The sequence below is a fragment of the Salvelinus namaycush genome, chromosome 6, assembly GCF_016432855.1.
Source record: "Salvelinus namaycush isolate Seneca chromosome 6, SaNama_1.0, whole genome shotgun sequence".
NCBI lineage: Eukaryota > Metazoa > Chordata > Actinopteri > Salmoniformes > Salmonidae > Salvelinus > Salvelinus namaycush.
The window spans coordinates 9,836,412-9,849,489 of NC_052312.1; the positions used below are offsets into that span (position 1 = coordinate 9,836,412).

General features: G+C 46.5%; 1 protein-coding gene across 1 annotated transcript; it reads left to right on the top strand.

Annotated features, from left to right (window-relative positions):
• Positions 1–3,749: 3,749 nt before the first annotated feature.
• On the top strand, positions 3,750–4,789 carry LOC120049608 (DNA-directed RNA polymerase II subunit RPB1-like). The gene is made up of 2 exons (XM_038995911.1): positions 3,750–3,872; positions 4,089–4,789. The coding sequence occupies exons 1-2, from the start codon at positions 3,823–3,825 to the stop codon at positions 4,558–4,560; spliced, it is 522 nt and encodes a 173-aa protein (XP_038851839.1). The 5' UTR covers positions 3,750–3,822; the 3' UTR covers positions 4,561–4,789.
• The last annotated feature ends 8,289 nt before the right edge of the window (positions 4,790–13,078 follow it).

Sequence of the window (13,078 nt, forward strand, 5' to 3'; positions counted from 1 at the left end):
AATGGGATGTTCCAGGGAAGTACTGAGGATGTAGACGGGCCTCAAAATGTGCCAATTTAGATTGCCTTGATTAAATCAATACATATCAATATAACAGTCTGCAATATTGACCAAATGAGAGAAACTACAGATGTACACATTTAGCAGACACCATTGTCCGGACTGACTTTACAAAAAACGTACTATGTGGAACAAGGTTCAAGTTATGGAGTTTGCTGGACACCACTCCTAAAAATCAGTGCCCCACATAAGTCAAAATGTAAGTGTTAAGAAATAGTAACGTCAGCCCAGCCCACTATCATCATTAAGGAATCCCCAAGGGTCAAAGTGTAATTAGGTCCCTGTAGAACCACATAAGAATTTCCAGGCTGGTGATTATGCAGTGTGTCACTGTGTAGGAGGTCATATCACTATATAATGGGCACTCAGTCAGGTAAGTGTTCCCCATACAAGGTGTGTCTATGGGAGAGGCCATATGAATACTGGTTAGTTTGGTTATGTTGCTATGGTGAAGGAATAGTGGCTGAATAGTTAATCATTAAGATAAACAAATACTCATGCCACAAAGTCATTCACAACTCTTTCTTATTCTATTCTGATCATTTTGTCTCACTAATGCCACACTCTCACACCCCGTTCTTACTCTTTTCAGCCTTTCTCTCACTCTCTGCTTCCTTAGCTTTTCTCTCTCATTACTTTTTCTGCAGTTAATTTTTTTCTGTAAACCAAGGGGCTGGGCTATGACTGTATGAGACAGAGACAGGAAGAATGTGTGGTTGAGATTGTTTGTGTGTGTGTGTGTGTGTGTGTGTGTGTGTGTGTGTGTGTGTGTGTGTGTGTGTGTGTGTGTGTGTGTGTGTGTGTGTGTGTGTGTGTGTGTGTGTGTGTGTGTGTGTGTGTGTGTGTGTGTGTAGACGCTCCCTTTGCATGACTACATTTCCTCTCTCTCTCGCCACAGACGTGTCCTAATCCACTACCTCCTCAACTAAAGTTACAAGGTAAGATCTACGAAATAACTTGTACTTTTTTTCTTCACATTTCACTTCTTGTCTTTGTCTTTTTCTTTTCTCCCCAACTTTTCTCCCCAACTTGTACTGAATCTTGCATTCTTTCTTCAAATTAGCTGAGGAATCTGAGGGAACACTGAAACTAGTCACACTTCACTTACCTCCCTTTTCCACCCTTGACTTTAACACCCTCCATCCCTCCATACTCTCTCGATATCTATATCAATCATATTGTTAGCTATCTCTTCATTCTCCTCTCTGTTTCTCTCTCTCTGTGTACATATTGTTTATGGACTCTGCTCTGCACGTATTCCTTTATCACTTGTTATCTCAATGTAATTATTTCTCCCTTAAATTTCATCCCTCTCTATCTCCCTCACACACACCTTGCACGCACACACAAGCACGCACCACAGGAGGTTGGTGGCACCTTAATTGGGAAGGACGGGCTTGTGGTAATGACTGGAGCGGAATTGGTGGAATGGTATCAAGTACATCAAACACATGGTTTCCAGGTGTTTGATTCCATTCCATTTGCTCCGTTCCGGACATTATTGTTAGCTGTTTTTCTCCTCAGCAGCCTCCACTGGCACGCAGACTCACATACACACACACACACACACACACACACACACACACACACACACACACACACACACACACACACACACACACACACACACACACACACACACTGTCAATCTACACACACACCCACTGTCAATTGGCAAATTGGGCTCCCGAGTGGCGCAGCGGTCTTAGGCAATGCATCTCAGTGCAAGAGGCGTCACTACAGTCACTACACTACAGGGGCGGCAGGTAGCTTAATGGTTAGAGTGTTGGAGGTTGCTGGATCGAATCTCTGAGTTAACAAGGTAAAAATCTGTCGTTCTGCCCCTGAACAAGGCAGTTAACCCACTGTTCCCCGGTAGGCTGTCATTATAAATAATGATTTATTCTTAACCGACTTGCCTAGTTAAATAAAGGCAAAAAAAGAATAATTACACTCATATCTCCCTCTGTCTGTCTGTGTATTGTCACTCCCTCTGATTAAGAACGCATGAATGACCTGATTGGCTCAGTGACCCCAGCACCCTATCTCTGACCCCGTTTCGCTCTTTAACCTGAAGCCAAATGCCCTCTGCTGCCCAGGGCCAAAGGCCTAGCCCAGCTAACACATAATGTTCTGAGAACCATATGTTGGTGAGAGCGTGGTTGTCCTATGGTTATTTTGCATACAAACTACCCACAATATTCTGGGAATGGTACAGGATACCCAGATAGCTCATAAAGTTCTAAACGCAGCTAGCACATAATGTTCTAAGAACCATATCTTTCTTAAGTGAGAATTTCAGTACTTCAGTATAACATTTCCTACAGTTTCTCATAACATTAAGAAAACTTTCCAGAAAAAACACAACATTAGTAATGTTCAAAGAAAGTTCTAAGGATGTTATTTAAAAACATACACATTCTGTTCTCGGCATCAACAAAACTCTCTCTATCCTCTATCTTGTTAAGTGTGTTCACACCTGATCTTAATGAGTGTTTTTTCTTTGAAACGGGGCCTGTTAGAATAGACTAAAATGAACAGCTTGCATGAGTTTTAAAAAACTGGCATGCTAGCTCTATCCTAGTGGTGCAATGGATTGATTCCATGGACAGAGAACAGAAGATCATAGGTTTGAATCCCACTGATGCCATTCCAAAATAAAAAGGAATTGTATTTGCATGATTAATGCCTAAGCGAATGCATTTCTGTGTGTCTTACGAGTGCTTGAAGTTCAAAACAGTTCAACTAAGCTAGCAGTGTTATTAAAAGTCATAGTGAAACATTCTAAAAACTTTATTTAATTACCTTCTCAGAACGTTAATAACACCTCCCAGGAAAACTTTCAGGAAACCATGGCAAAATGTTCTCAGAACCTCCCTGCAACCTAAAAATGTATGTTCCCAGAAGAAACTAAATGTTCACTTCCATTCTCAGAACCTTTAAAAAATGTCCAGTTTTACCGGTCAGGAAGCATATGGCTTTGTTTCCAGAAGTAATGGGAAACCAAAAATGTTCGTTCCCACAACTTTCAAGGAAATAAATGTGCTAGCTGGGAGGTTCCTGTCTCTTGGGTTACACCCCAATTATCTTACATGGTCTCCTTTGCTTGTAACCTTGTTTATTTTTGTTTATCACTGATCTGGTTGGGAGATGCAATGGAGACTAAGGATGTGTTTACACTAATTGGTCTTTGACCAATCAGATCAGCTCTGAAAAAGAGCTGATGTGGAAAGATCTGATGTGATTAGCCAAAAGACCAATTAGTGGAAAAAATATCATAATTGGACTTGTGTAAATGCACCCCAATTGTACTGTCCTGTCCTGTCCTGTCCAATCAATGCTCATGAGAGACATGAGATGAGGAAAGGAGGGTGCTCATTTGTTGATTTGTCAGGGACTGTGTACAAATTGCCTGTCGCACCAGTTAGACATCTGTCAGTGTCAAGACGCATCTTCTTTTCCCCTCTCTCATTACCCTGCTCTGGCCCATGCAAAGTGGTTAGGCATTGAAGAGGGGAGAGGGAAGATGGGGGAGCCAGCCCAGCAGTCATCATTGTCACCGTGGTGTTTAGCGTTTGTCAGGAACCTGACTCTTCCCCCATAGTGCGCCCTTGCCAAGGCTATTCAGATCACTCTCCGGGCTTACGTTGCCTTCCTCATATAATCTAACCAGGCCAGCTGAGGAGCAACGATACACTCTGCCTCGCCCAGGCCTCCTCTGTCCACTTACAGTCACAAACACTCGAGCAGCCATCAGGCAGAATGGAGCTGGAGTCAGGTGCGGTGCCGGAGCTAGCCGAAGGGATCATGCAGTTAAGTTTCTCTCGTCTTAACCTCTTCACCACGCTGTCTAAGCGTTGTAACCCTAAACCCTACCGCCGGACACCTGCAGCCCTATGTGCGGTGGATGGTGTCCCCTTGGCTATGTGTCCTACATAGGCTAGCATGTGTGTTCAAATATTTACTTTTTCTATTTTTGTATCTATCAATCTTTCTCTGACTGGTTACTTTTACTTTTTTTTTTTCAGCCCACGCTACACCCCCCAGTCGCCCACCTACACCCCCAATTCCCCCTCTTACAGCCCCAGCTCGCCCTCCTACTTACCCACCTCGCCCAAATACACCCCTACGTCTCCCTCTTACTCCCCCAGTTCTCCAGAGTACACCCCCACCTCCCCCAAATACTCCCCCACCTCGCCCAAGTACTCTCCGACCTCTCCCAAATACTCACCCACCTTCCCAACTTACTCACCGACGACGCCCAAGTACTGCCCCACTTCGCCCACCTACTCGCCCACCTCGCCCACCTACACCCCCACCAGCCCCAAGTACTTCCCTACCTCCCCAACATACTCTCCAACCTCACCCACCTACTCACCAACTAGCCCCAAAGGGTCCACCTACAGCCCCCTGTCTCCGGGCTACAGCAACCCCTCGCCCAGCTTCACCTTCACCAGCCCGGCCATCAGCCCAGACGACAGTGACGAGGAGAACAACTGAGGGAGCCAGGAGGAGAAGAGGGGGCTGAGGAGCCTCTCCCTGCCCCAATCCAAGCCCCTGGGCTGGATAACTGAAGGATAGCCTCTCTGCTAGAGGTGTCGGTGGTTTGGGTGGACAAAGAAGAAGAAAAAAAACCTGGGCATCCCACTTGTGAATTTTATATTTTGGGGACCATTGTACGTAGGGCGTAGGGCCTTGTCATATGGCTTTGGGCCTTGTCCAACTTGGGGGGTGGGGGGGTCCCGAAAAATATTTCCTACTATTGTATTTGATAGACTTGAACAGTTTAGCCAGGAGAAATGGCTGCCTTTTTGAGCTAGAAGTTTTGTTTCTGTTATTAATTTTCATGCAGGGGGTTGAAGCAGAGTTCTAAGTACCTAGAGGAAAGCAGAGGGGAGGGAGATGTGGTTACCACGTTGACAAAAACCTCCCTCCTTTTCACCCCCCTGTTTCCCAGCACCCAGTCTCTCTCTGAACTTCACTGTTGGATGTATAGTTGTAGGGGAGAGTATTGCCAAAAGCCTTGAAAAATCTACCAGTGGATTGTATTTCTCTCCTTAAAAAGCATTTAAGCTTCCAAAAAAAAAAAAACAGAGTAGAAGAGTTGAGGTGATCTGTATTGCATATTTTACTAAAACTTATCTTTAGTTTTTCAGTTTTTCTAAATCTACAGTTGCTGTTTTGGTTGGAAGAAAAAATTGAGCTAATGTTTTTGATATATCAAATCTAATTTTATTTGTCACATGCACCGAATACAACAGGTGTAGACCTTACGGTGAAATGCTTACTTACAAGCCTTTAACCAACAATGCTGTCATGTTTTGTCTTTTGATTATCATGTCTTGTCCCTGTGCTTCCCTTCCATTTGTCTCCCTCTGCTGGTCTTAGTAGGTTCTTTCCCTCTCTCTTCCCCTCCCTCTCTTCCTCTCTCGCTCTCTCTCTATCGTTCCGTTCCTGCTCCCAGCTGTTCCTCATTCTCCTAACTACCTCATTTAATCTTTCACACCTGTCCCCTATTTTGCCCTCTGATTAGAGTTCCTATTTCTCCCTCTGTTTTCCGCTTCTGTCCTTGTCGGATCTTTGTTTGATGTTTGCTGTTCCGTGTCCTGGTTCCGCCCTGTCGTGTTTTTGCCTTCATCAGATGCTGCGTGTGAGCAGGTGTCATCTAAGATATATCCAGGAGTACCGTTTTGTTTAAGTTTGGAATAAAGACTCTGTTTTTGTTAAGTCGCTTTTGGGTCCTCATTCATCTGCATAACAGAAAGATCCGACCAGTATGGACCCAGCGACTACGGATTCTCGCAACACTGCCATCGAGATCCAGGGAGCAATGCTCGGCAGACACGAGCAGGAATTGTCTGCTGCTCGTCATGCCGTTGAGACCCTGGCCGCTCAGGTTTCCAACCTCTCAGGACAGTTTCAGAGTCTTCGTCTCGTGCCACCTGTTACTTCCTGGTCTTCCGAGTCTTCGGAACCTAGGGTTAATAACCCACCATGTTACTCTGGGCAACCCACTGAGTGCCGCTCCTTTCTGACCCAGTGTGATATTGTGTTTTCTCTCCAGCCCAACACATACTCACGAGAGAGAGCTCGGATCGCCTACGTCATATCACTCCTTACTGGTCGGGCTCGGGAGTGGGGCACAGCTATCTGGGAGGCAAGGGCTGAGTGTACTAACGATTATCAGAGCTTTAAAGAGGAGATGATACGGGTTTTTGATCGTTCAGTTTTTGGGAAGGAGGCTTCCAGGGTCCTGGCTTCCCTATGTCAAGGTGATCGATCCATAACGGATTACTCTATAGAGTTTCGCACTCTTGCTGCATCCAGTGACTGGAACGAGCCGGCGTTGCTCGCTCGTTTTCTGGAGGGACTTCACGCTGAGGTTAAGGATGAGATTCTCTCCCGGGAGGTTCCTTCCAGCGTGGACTCTTTGATTGCACTCGCCATCCGCATAGAACGACGGGTAGATCTTCGTCACCGAGCTCGTGGAAGAGAGCTCGCGTTAACGGTGTTTCCCCTCTCCGCATCTCAACCATCTTCTCCCATCAGCTCAGAGACTGAGCCCATGCAGCTGGGAGGTATTCGCATCTCGACTAAGGAGAGGGAACGGAGAATCACCAACCGCCTTTGTCTCTATTGCGGTTCTGCTGGACATTTTGTCATGTCATGTCCAGTAAAAGGCCAGAGCTCATCAGTAAGCGGAGGGCTACTGGTGAGCGCTACTACTCAGGTCTCTCCATCAAGATCCTGTACTACCTTGTCGGTCCATCTACGCTGGACCGGTTCGGCTGCTTCCTGCAGTGCCTTGATAGACTCTGGGGCTGAGGGTTGTTTTATGGACGAAGCATGGGCTCGGAAACATGACATTCCTCTCAGACAGTTAGGGAAGCCCACGCCCATGTTCGCCTTAGATGGTAGTCTTCTCCCCAGTATCAGATGTGAGACACTACCTTTAACCCTCACAGTATCTGGTAACCACAGTGAGACCATTTCCTTTTTGATTTTTCGTTCACCTTTTACACCTGTTGTTTTGGGTCATCCCTGGCTAGTATGTCATAATCCTTCTATTAATTGGTCTAGTAATTCTATCCTATCCTGGAACGTTTCTTGTCATGTGAAGTGTTTAATGTCTGCTATCCCTCCTGTGTCTTCTGTCCCCTCTACTCAGGAGGAACCTGGTGACTTGACAGGAGTGCCGGAGGAATATCATGATCTGCGCACGGTCTTCAGTCGGTCCAGAGCCAGCTCCCTTCCTCCTCACCGGTCGTATGATTGTTGTATTGATCTCCTTCCGGGGACCACTCCCCCTCGGGGTAGACTTTACTCTCTGTCGGCTCCCGAACGTAAGGCTCTCGAGGATTATCTGTCTGTTTCTCTCAACGCCGGTACCGTGGTGCCTTCTTCCTCTCCCGCCGGAGCGGGGTTTTTCTTTGTTAAGAAGAAGGACGGTACTCTGCGCCCCTGTGTGGATTATCGAGGGCTGAATGACATAACGGTTAAGAATCGTTATCCGCTTCCCCTTATGTCGTCAGCCTTCGAGATGCTGCAGGGAGCCAGGTTCTTTACTAAGTTGGACCTTCGTAACGCTTACCATCTCGTACGCATCAGAGAGGGGGACGAGTGGAAAACGGCGTTTAACACTCCGTTAGGGCATTTTGAATACCGGGTTCTGCCGTTCGGTCTCTCTAATGCTCCAGCGGTCTTTCAGGCATTAGTCAATGATGTACTGAGAGACATGCTGAACATCTTTGTTTTCGTTTACCTTGACGATATCCTGATTTTTTCACCGTCACTCGAGATTCATGTTCAGCACGTTCGACGTGTACTCCAGCGCCTTTTGGAGAATTGTCTCTACGTGAAGGCTGAGAAGTGCGCCTTTCATGTCTCCTCTGTCACTTTTCTTGGTTCTGTTATTTCCGCTGAAGGCATTCAGATGGATCCCGCTAAGGTCCAGGCTGTCAGCGATTGGCCCGTCCCTAAGTCACGTGTCGAGTTGCAGCGCTTTCTCGGTTTCGCTAATTTCTATCGGCGTTTCATTCGTAATTTCGGTCAAGTGGCTGCCCCTCTCACAGCTCTGACTTCTGTCAAGACTTGCTTTAAGTGGTCCGGTTCCGCCCAGGGAGCTTTTGATCTCCTCAAGAAGCGTTTTACATCCGCTCCTATCCTTGTTACTCCTGACGTCACTAAACAATTTATTGTCGAGGTTGACGCTTCAGAGGTGGGCGTGGGAGCCATTCTGTCCCAGCGCTTCCAGTCTGACGATAAGGTTCATCCTTGCGCTTACTTTTCTCATCGCCTGTCGCCATCGGAACGCAACTATGATGTGGGTAACCGCGAACTGCTCGCTATCCGCTTAGCCATAGGCGAATGGCGACAGTGGTTGGAGGGGGCGACCGTTCCTTTTGTCGTTTGGACTGACCATAAGAACCTTGAGTACATCCGTTCTGCCAAACGACTTAATGCACGTCAAGCTCGTTGGGCGTTGTTTTTCGCTCGTTTCAAGTTCGTGATTTCCTATCGCCCGGGGAATAAGAACACCAAGCCTGATGCCTTATCCCGTCTCTTTAGTTCTTCTGTGGTTTCTACCGACCCCGAGGGGATTCTCCCTGAAGGGCGTGTTGTCGGGTTGACTGTCTGGGGAATTGAGAGACAGGTAAAGCAAGCGCTCACTCACACTGCGTCGCCGCGCGCTTGTCCTAGTAACCTTCTGTTTGTTCCTGTCCCTACTCGTCTGGCTGTTCTTCAGTGGGCTCATTCTGCCAAGTTAGCTGGCCACCCCGGTGTTCGGGGTACGCTTGCTTCTATTCGCCAGCGGTTTTGGTGGCCTACTCAGGAGCGGGACACGCGCCGTTTCGTGGCTGCTTGTTCGGACTGCGCGCAGACTAAGTCAGGTAACTCTCCTCCTGCCGGTCGTCTCAGACCGCTTCCCATTCCTTCTCGACCATGGTCTCACATCGCCTTAGACTTTATTACCGGTCTGCCTTCGTCTGCGGGGAAGACTGTGATTCTTACGGTTATCGATAGGTTCTCTAAGGCGGCACATTTCATTCCCCTCGCTAAGCTTCCTTCCGCTAAGGAGACGGCACAAATCATCATTGAGAATGTGTTCAGAATTCATGGCCTCCCGTTAGACGCCGTTTCAGACAGAGGTCCGCAATTCACGTCACAGTTTTGGAGGGAGTTCTGTCGTTTGATCGGGGCTTCCGTCAGTCTCTCTTCCGGGTTTCATCCCCAGTCTAACGGTCAAGCAGAAAGGGCCAATCAGTCGATTGGTCGCATTTTACGCAGCCTTTCGTTTCGAAACCCTGCGTCTTGGGCAGAACAGCTCCCCTGGGCTGAGTACGCTCACAACTCGCTTCCTTCGTCTGCTACAGGGCTATCTCCGTTTCAGAGTAGTCTTGGTTACCAGCCTCCTCTGTTCTCGTCCCAGCTCGCCGAGTCCAGCGTTCCCTCCGCTCAGGCTTTTGTCCAACGTTGTGAGCGCACTTGGAGGAGGGTCAGGTCTGCACTTTGCCGTTACAGGGCGCAGACTGTGAGAGCCGCCAATAAACGTAGGATTAAGAGTCCTAGGTATTGTCGCGGTCAGAGAGTGTGGCTTTCCACTCGTAACCTTCCCCTTACGACAGCTTCTCGCAAGTTGACTCCGCGGTTCATTGGTCCGTTCCGTGTCTCTCAGGTCGTCAATCCTGTCGCTGTGCGACTGCTTCTTCCGCGACATCTTCGTCGCGTCCACCCTGTCTTCCATGTCTCTTGTGTCAAGCCTTTTCTTCGCGCTCCCGTTCGTCTTCCCTCCCCCCCTCCCGTCCTTGTCGAGGGCGCACCTATTTACAAGGTACGGAAGATCATGGACATGCGTTCTCGGGGACGTGGTCACCAGTACTTAGTGGATTGGGAGGGTTACGGTCCTGAGGAGAGGAGTTGGGTTCCATCTCGGGACGTGCTGGACCGTTCGTTGATTAATGATTTCCTCCGTTGCCGCCAGGGTTCCTCCTCGAGTGCGCCAGGAGGCGCTCGGTGAGTGGGGGGGTACTGTCATGTTTTGTCTTTTGATTATCATGTCTTGTCCCTGTGCTTCCCTTCCATTTGTCTCCCTCTGCTGGTCTTAGTAGGTTCTTTCCCTCTCTCTTCCCCTCCCTCTCTTCCTCTCTCGCTCTCTCTCTATCGTTCCGTTCCTGCTCCCAGCTGTTCCTCATTCTCCTAACTACCTCATTTAATCTTTCACACCTGTCCCCTATTTTGCCCTCTGATTAGAGTTCCTATTTCTCCCTCTGTTTTCCGCTTCTGTCCTTGTCGGATCTTTGTTTGATGTTTGCTGTTCCGTGTCCTGGTTCCGCCCTGTCGTGTTTTTGCCTTCATCAGATGCTGCGTGTGAGCAGGTGTCATCTAAGATATATCCAGGAGTACCGTTTTGTTTAAGTTTGGAATAAAGACTCTGTTTTTGTTAAGTCGCTTTTGGGTCCTCATTCATCTGCATAACAAATGCAGTTCAAGAAATAGAGTTAAGAAAATATTTACTAAATAAACTAAAGAAGGCTGGCCAGCGTTGAGATGAACAGCATAAAAGATTACAAATGTGCAGTTCAGAACAGTGGAAGTAGAGTAGTAGAAAGGGTTGCCATGATACTGCAGGTGATAATGAATAGTTGTATTCCTTGCAGCACAATGAAGACTGCCTAGGACGACAGATGGTCAGGTCATGGATGCAGAAAGCCGAAAGGGAGATGTTGACGTACTGTCACCTTTCTATGACATTCCAAATAAACCCCTTTACCCTCACCCCAAAGACAAGCCTGAAAGATGTCAAAAAACAGCCACCAGCATCCCTGTGCTCTTCACCATTAGATGAGACTTGTGTACAACAGCAAAAAGCAGATTTTTCCAGCAAACCACTTCTTTCTTAAAACACTGGGAAGTATGAGGTTTATGAAAGACTTAGAATGGAATAATGAGATAATATTACTATTTGATTCTGTTTGGTTTTAGGAGAGAATGGGGCGTTTCTAATTGGAAGAGGGATACTAGTTGGTCGGTGTCCTTGCTTCTGTCATTGTTTATGAATGAGTAGCAACCTGTTAATACATTTTAATCATCCAGATTTAGGTTGAAGCGCTCTTATTTGAAATCCCTCCCACCTTTCAATAATGTGTTCCATAATTCTAATTAGCAAATGTAAATGAGTTCTCAATACTTTGTTCAATACTCGATCAATTTATTTAAGAAAGAAAAGAGAAACGTACTACTTGTGTGAATCAGTATAGAGGATAAATTGAGAATCCAATGATTTTTTTTTTAAGTATTTTTTTCTCATTTGCTTCTGACTTGGTAAGAAGAGCTGTTTGCAAAGAGGGTCTGTGTTCAGGTACTTTGGATGAAGGGGCAGGGAACGGAGGGGGGTATGTTCGATTTCTCCCCCTAAGGGTCTCTTCCATTCTGTTTCCCAATCGACTTGTTCAGTTTCTGCCATTCCGGCTCCAATTTGGCCCAAGATGGCCGCCGCGTTCTCGTTCAGTTGTAGAAAGGAACATTTTGCATGCAGTCCATTCGTGAGGCTTCCGCTAAGTGGCTCTACTACAGTTAAGGTAGAAAATTCAATATTCAGCTTAGTGTTTTCAGTTACGCTCTTGGCCACTGGAGGGCGACATAGGCCCTCAGTTGAGTTGACAAAACTTCTCTAGAAGCGTCAGTTTCAGTTCAGTGATTTTTAACAAAGGAGACCAGCCATTTCGGAGCACTTTTGGCCTCTACATCCCCCTACCCACTACATTAGTGCGTCAGTGAATCCTTGAAGTTTATGAAAACCACGGACCAAGCATAGACAAACTTAACATTCACTTCCGGGTGCTCTTACACTTTACTAGGCCTAGTTTGATTGATGAAGTGGACAAGTGTTTGATTCTCTTGCCTGTATGACTATGGAACACAGATTGTTCAGTTTCCTCTGGTGTTCCCTCCAAGCAATAGGACAGGCATTTGATTGGACTAGCTGGCTTTCCCTCCCCCCTCTTCATCCACAAGTGATACTGATTATTTTCTGAAATCCGTGTTTGTCCTTTTTCCTACCAGTGTATGTACCTGTGATTGGGAATCTCGGCGTGGGTGGGAGGGAAGGGGGTGGAGTACTGTATGGAACTGGGAGTCCTGAGGGAATGGAATTCGATCCCTGTGGACTTCCATGGTGGGACTGGTACTCGGATGCAGTCTGGAGTTGTCGGGATCTTAATCTGGTTCATGGTCGGGAACGTATTTGGTACAACTCGCCCTGTCTACCAAATGTGTTTCAACAGGAGGGATTTTGAATTGACTGGACTGTACCACCTGCATTGGATACAGGTATTGGCAATACACTGTTGAAATCCATGCAGTTGGTCTCTCCCATCATCGCCTCATGACATGGTGACTTTGTCCACTACCATCATATCCCATTGATTTACCTGTGTCATCAATTCAAACATACCAGGACTCCTGGTTGTGTGGGTGTGTGTGTGTGTGTGTGTGTGTGTGTGTGTGTGTGTTTGTGTGTGTGTGTGTTGTAGGAGAGACAGGGTTTTCTTGAGTTGGAGAAAAGACTGGACAGGGTGTCTGGGGAAAAGGAATGATTAAAATAAATTGCCACTGTATTGAAATCAATCCAATATGTCATTCTCTGTATGTTTTGTTTTTTTGACTTGAGAAAAAAATAAAGTTTTACTACAGGTTGTGTGTCTTATTTGTAAGAGTTGTTGTAAACTGAGTGATTTAACAAATCCCTTTTATATAAGTGGATATGTATAAGAGGAAGTATTCCATAGATCTTATCTTCTACTGGGTAAAACTAGTATTTGAGGTTAGGGAGAACACATTCTGGATCTGAAGTTTTGATCAATAAACCCCATATGACTATACAATAAAACCGCTATAAGGGCTATTGGTTTCTTTTTCAGGGCACATCACTATAGATATCATAGCTACTGCAATACAATTAATCTCATCTAGTTAACAACCCTGCATGACAGGAGAGCTTGCTTCATTTCCTTACACA

Excerpts from the sequence above, each read along its gene's own strand:
- LOC120049608 (XM_038995911.1), top strand. The coding sequence starts at position 3,823 with ATGGAGCTGGAGTCAGGTGCGGTGCCGGAGCTAGCCGAAGGGATCATG. Across the intron at positions 3,873-4,088 it reads CTAGCCGAAGGGATCATGCA|CCCACGCTACACCCCCCAGT; the intron begins GTTAAGTTTCTC and ends TTTTTTTTTCAG.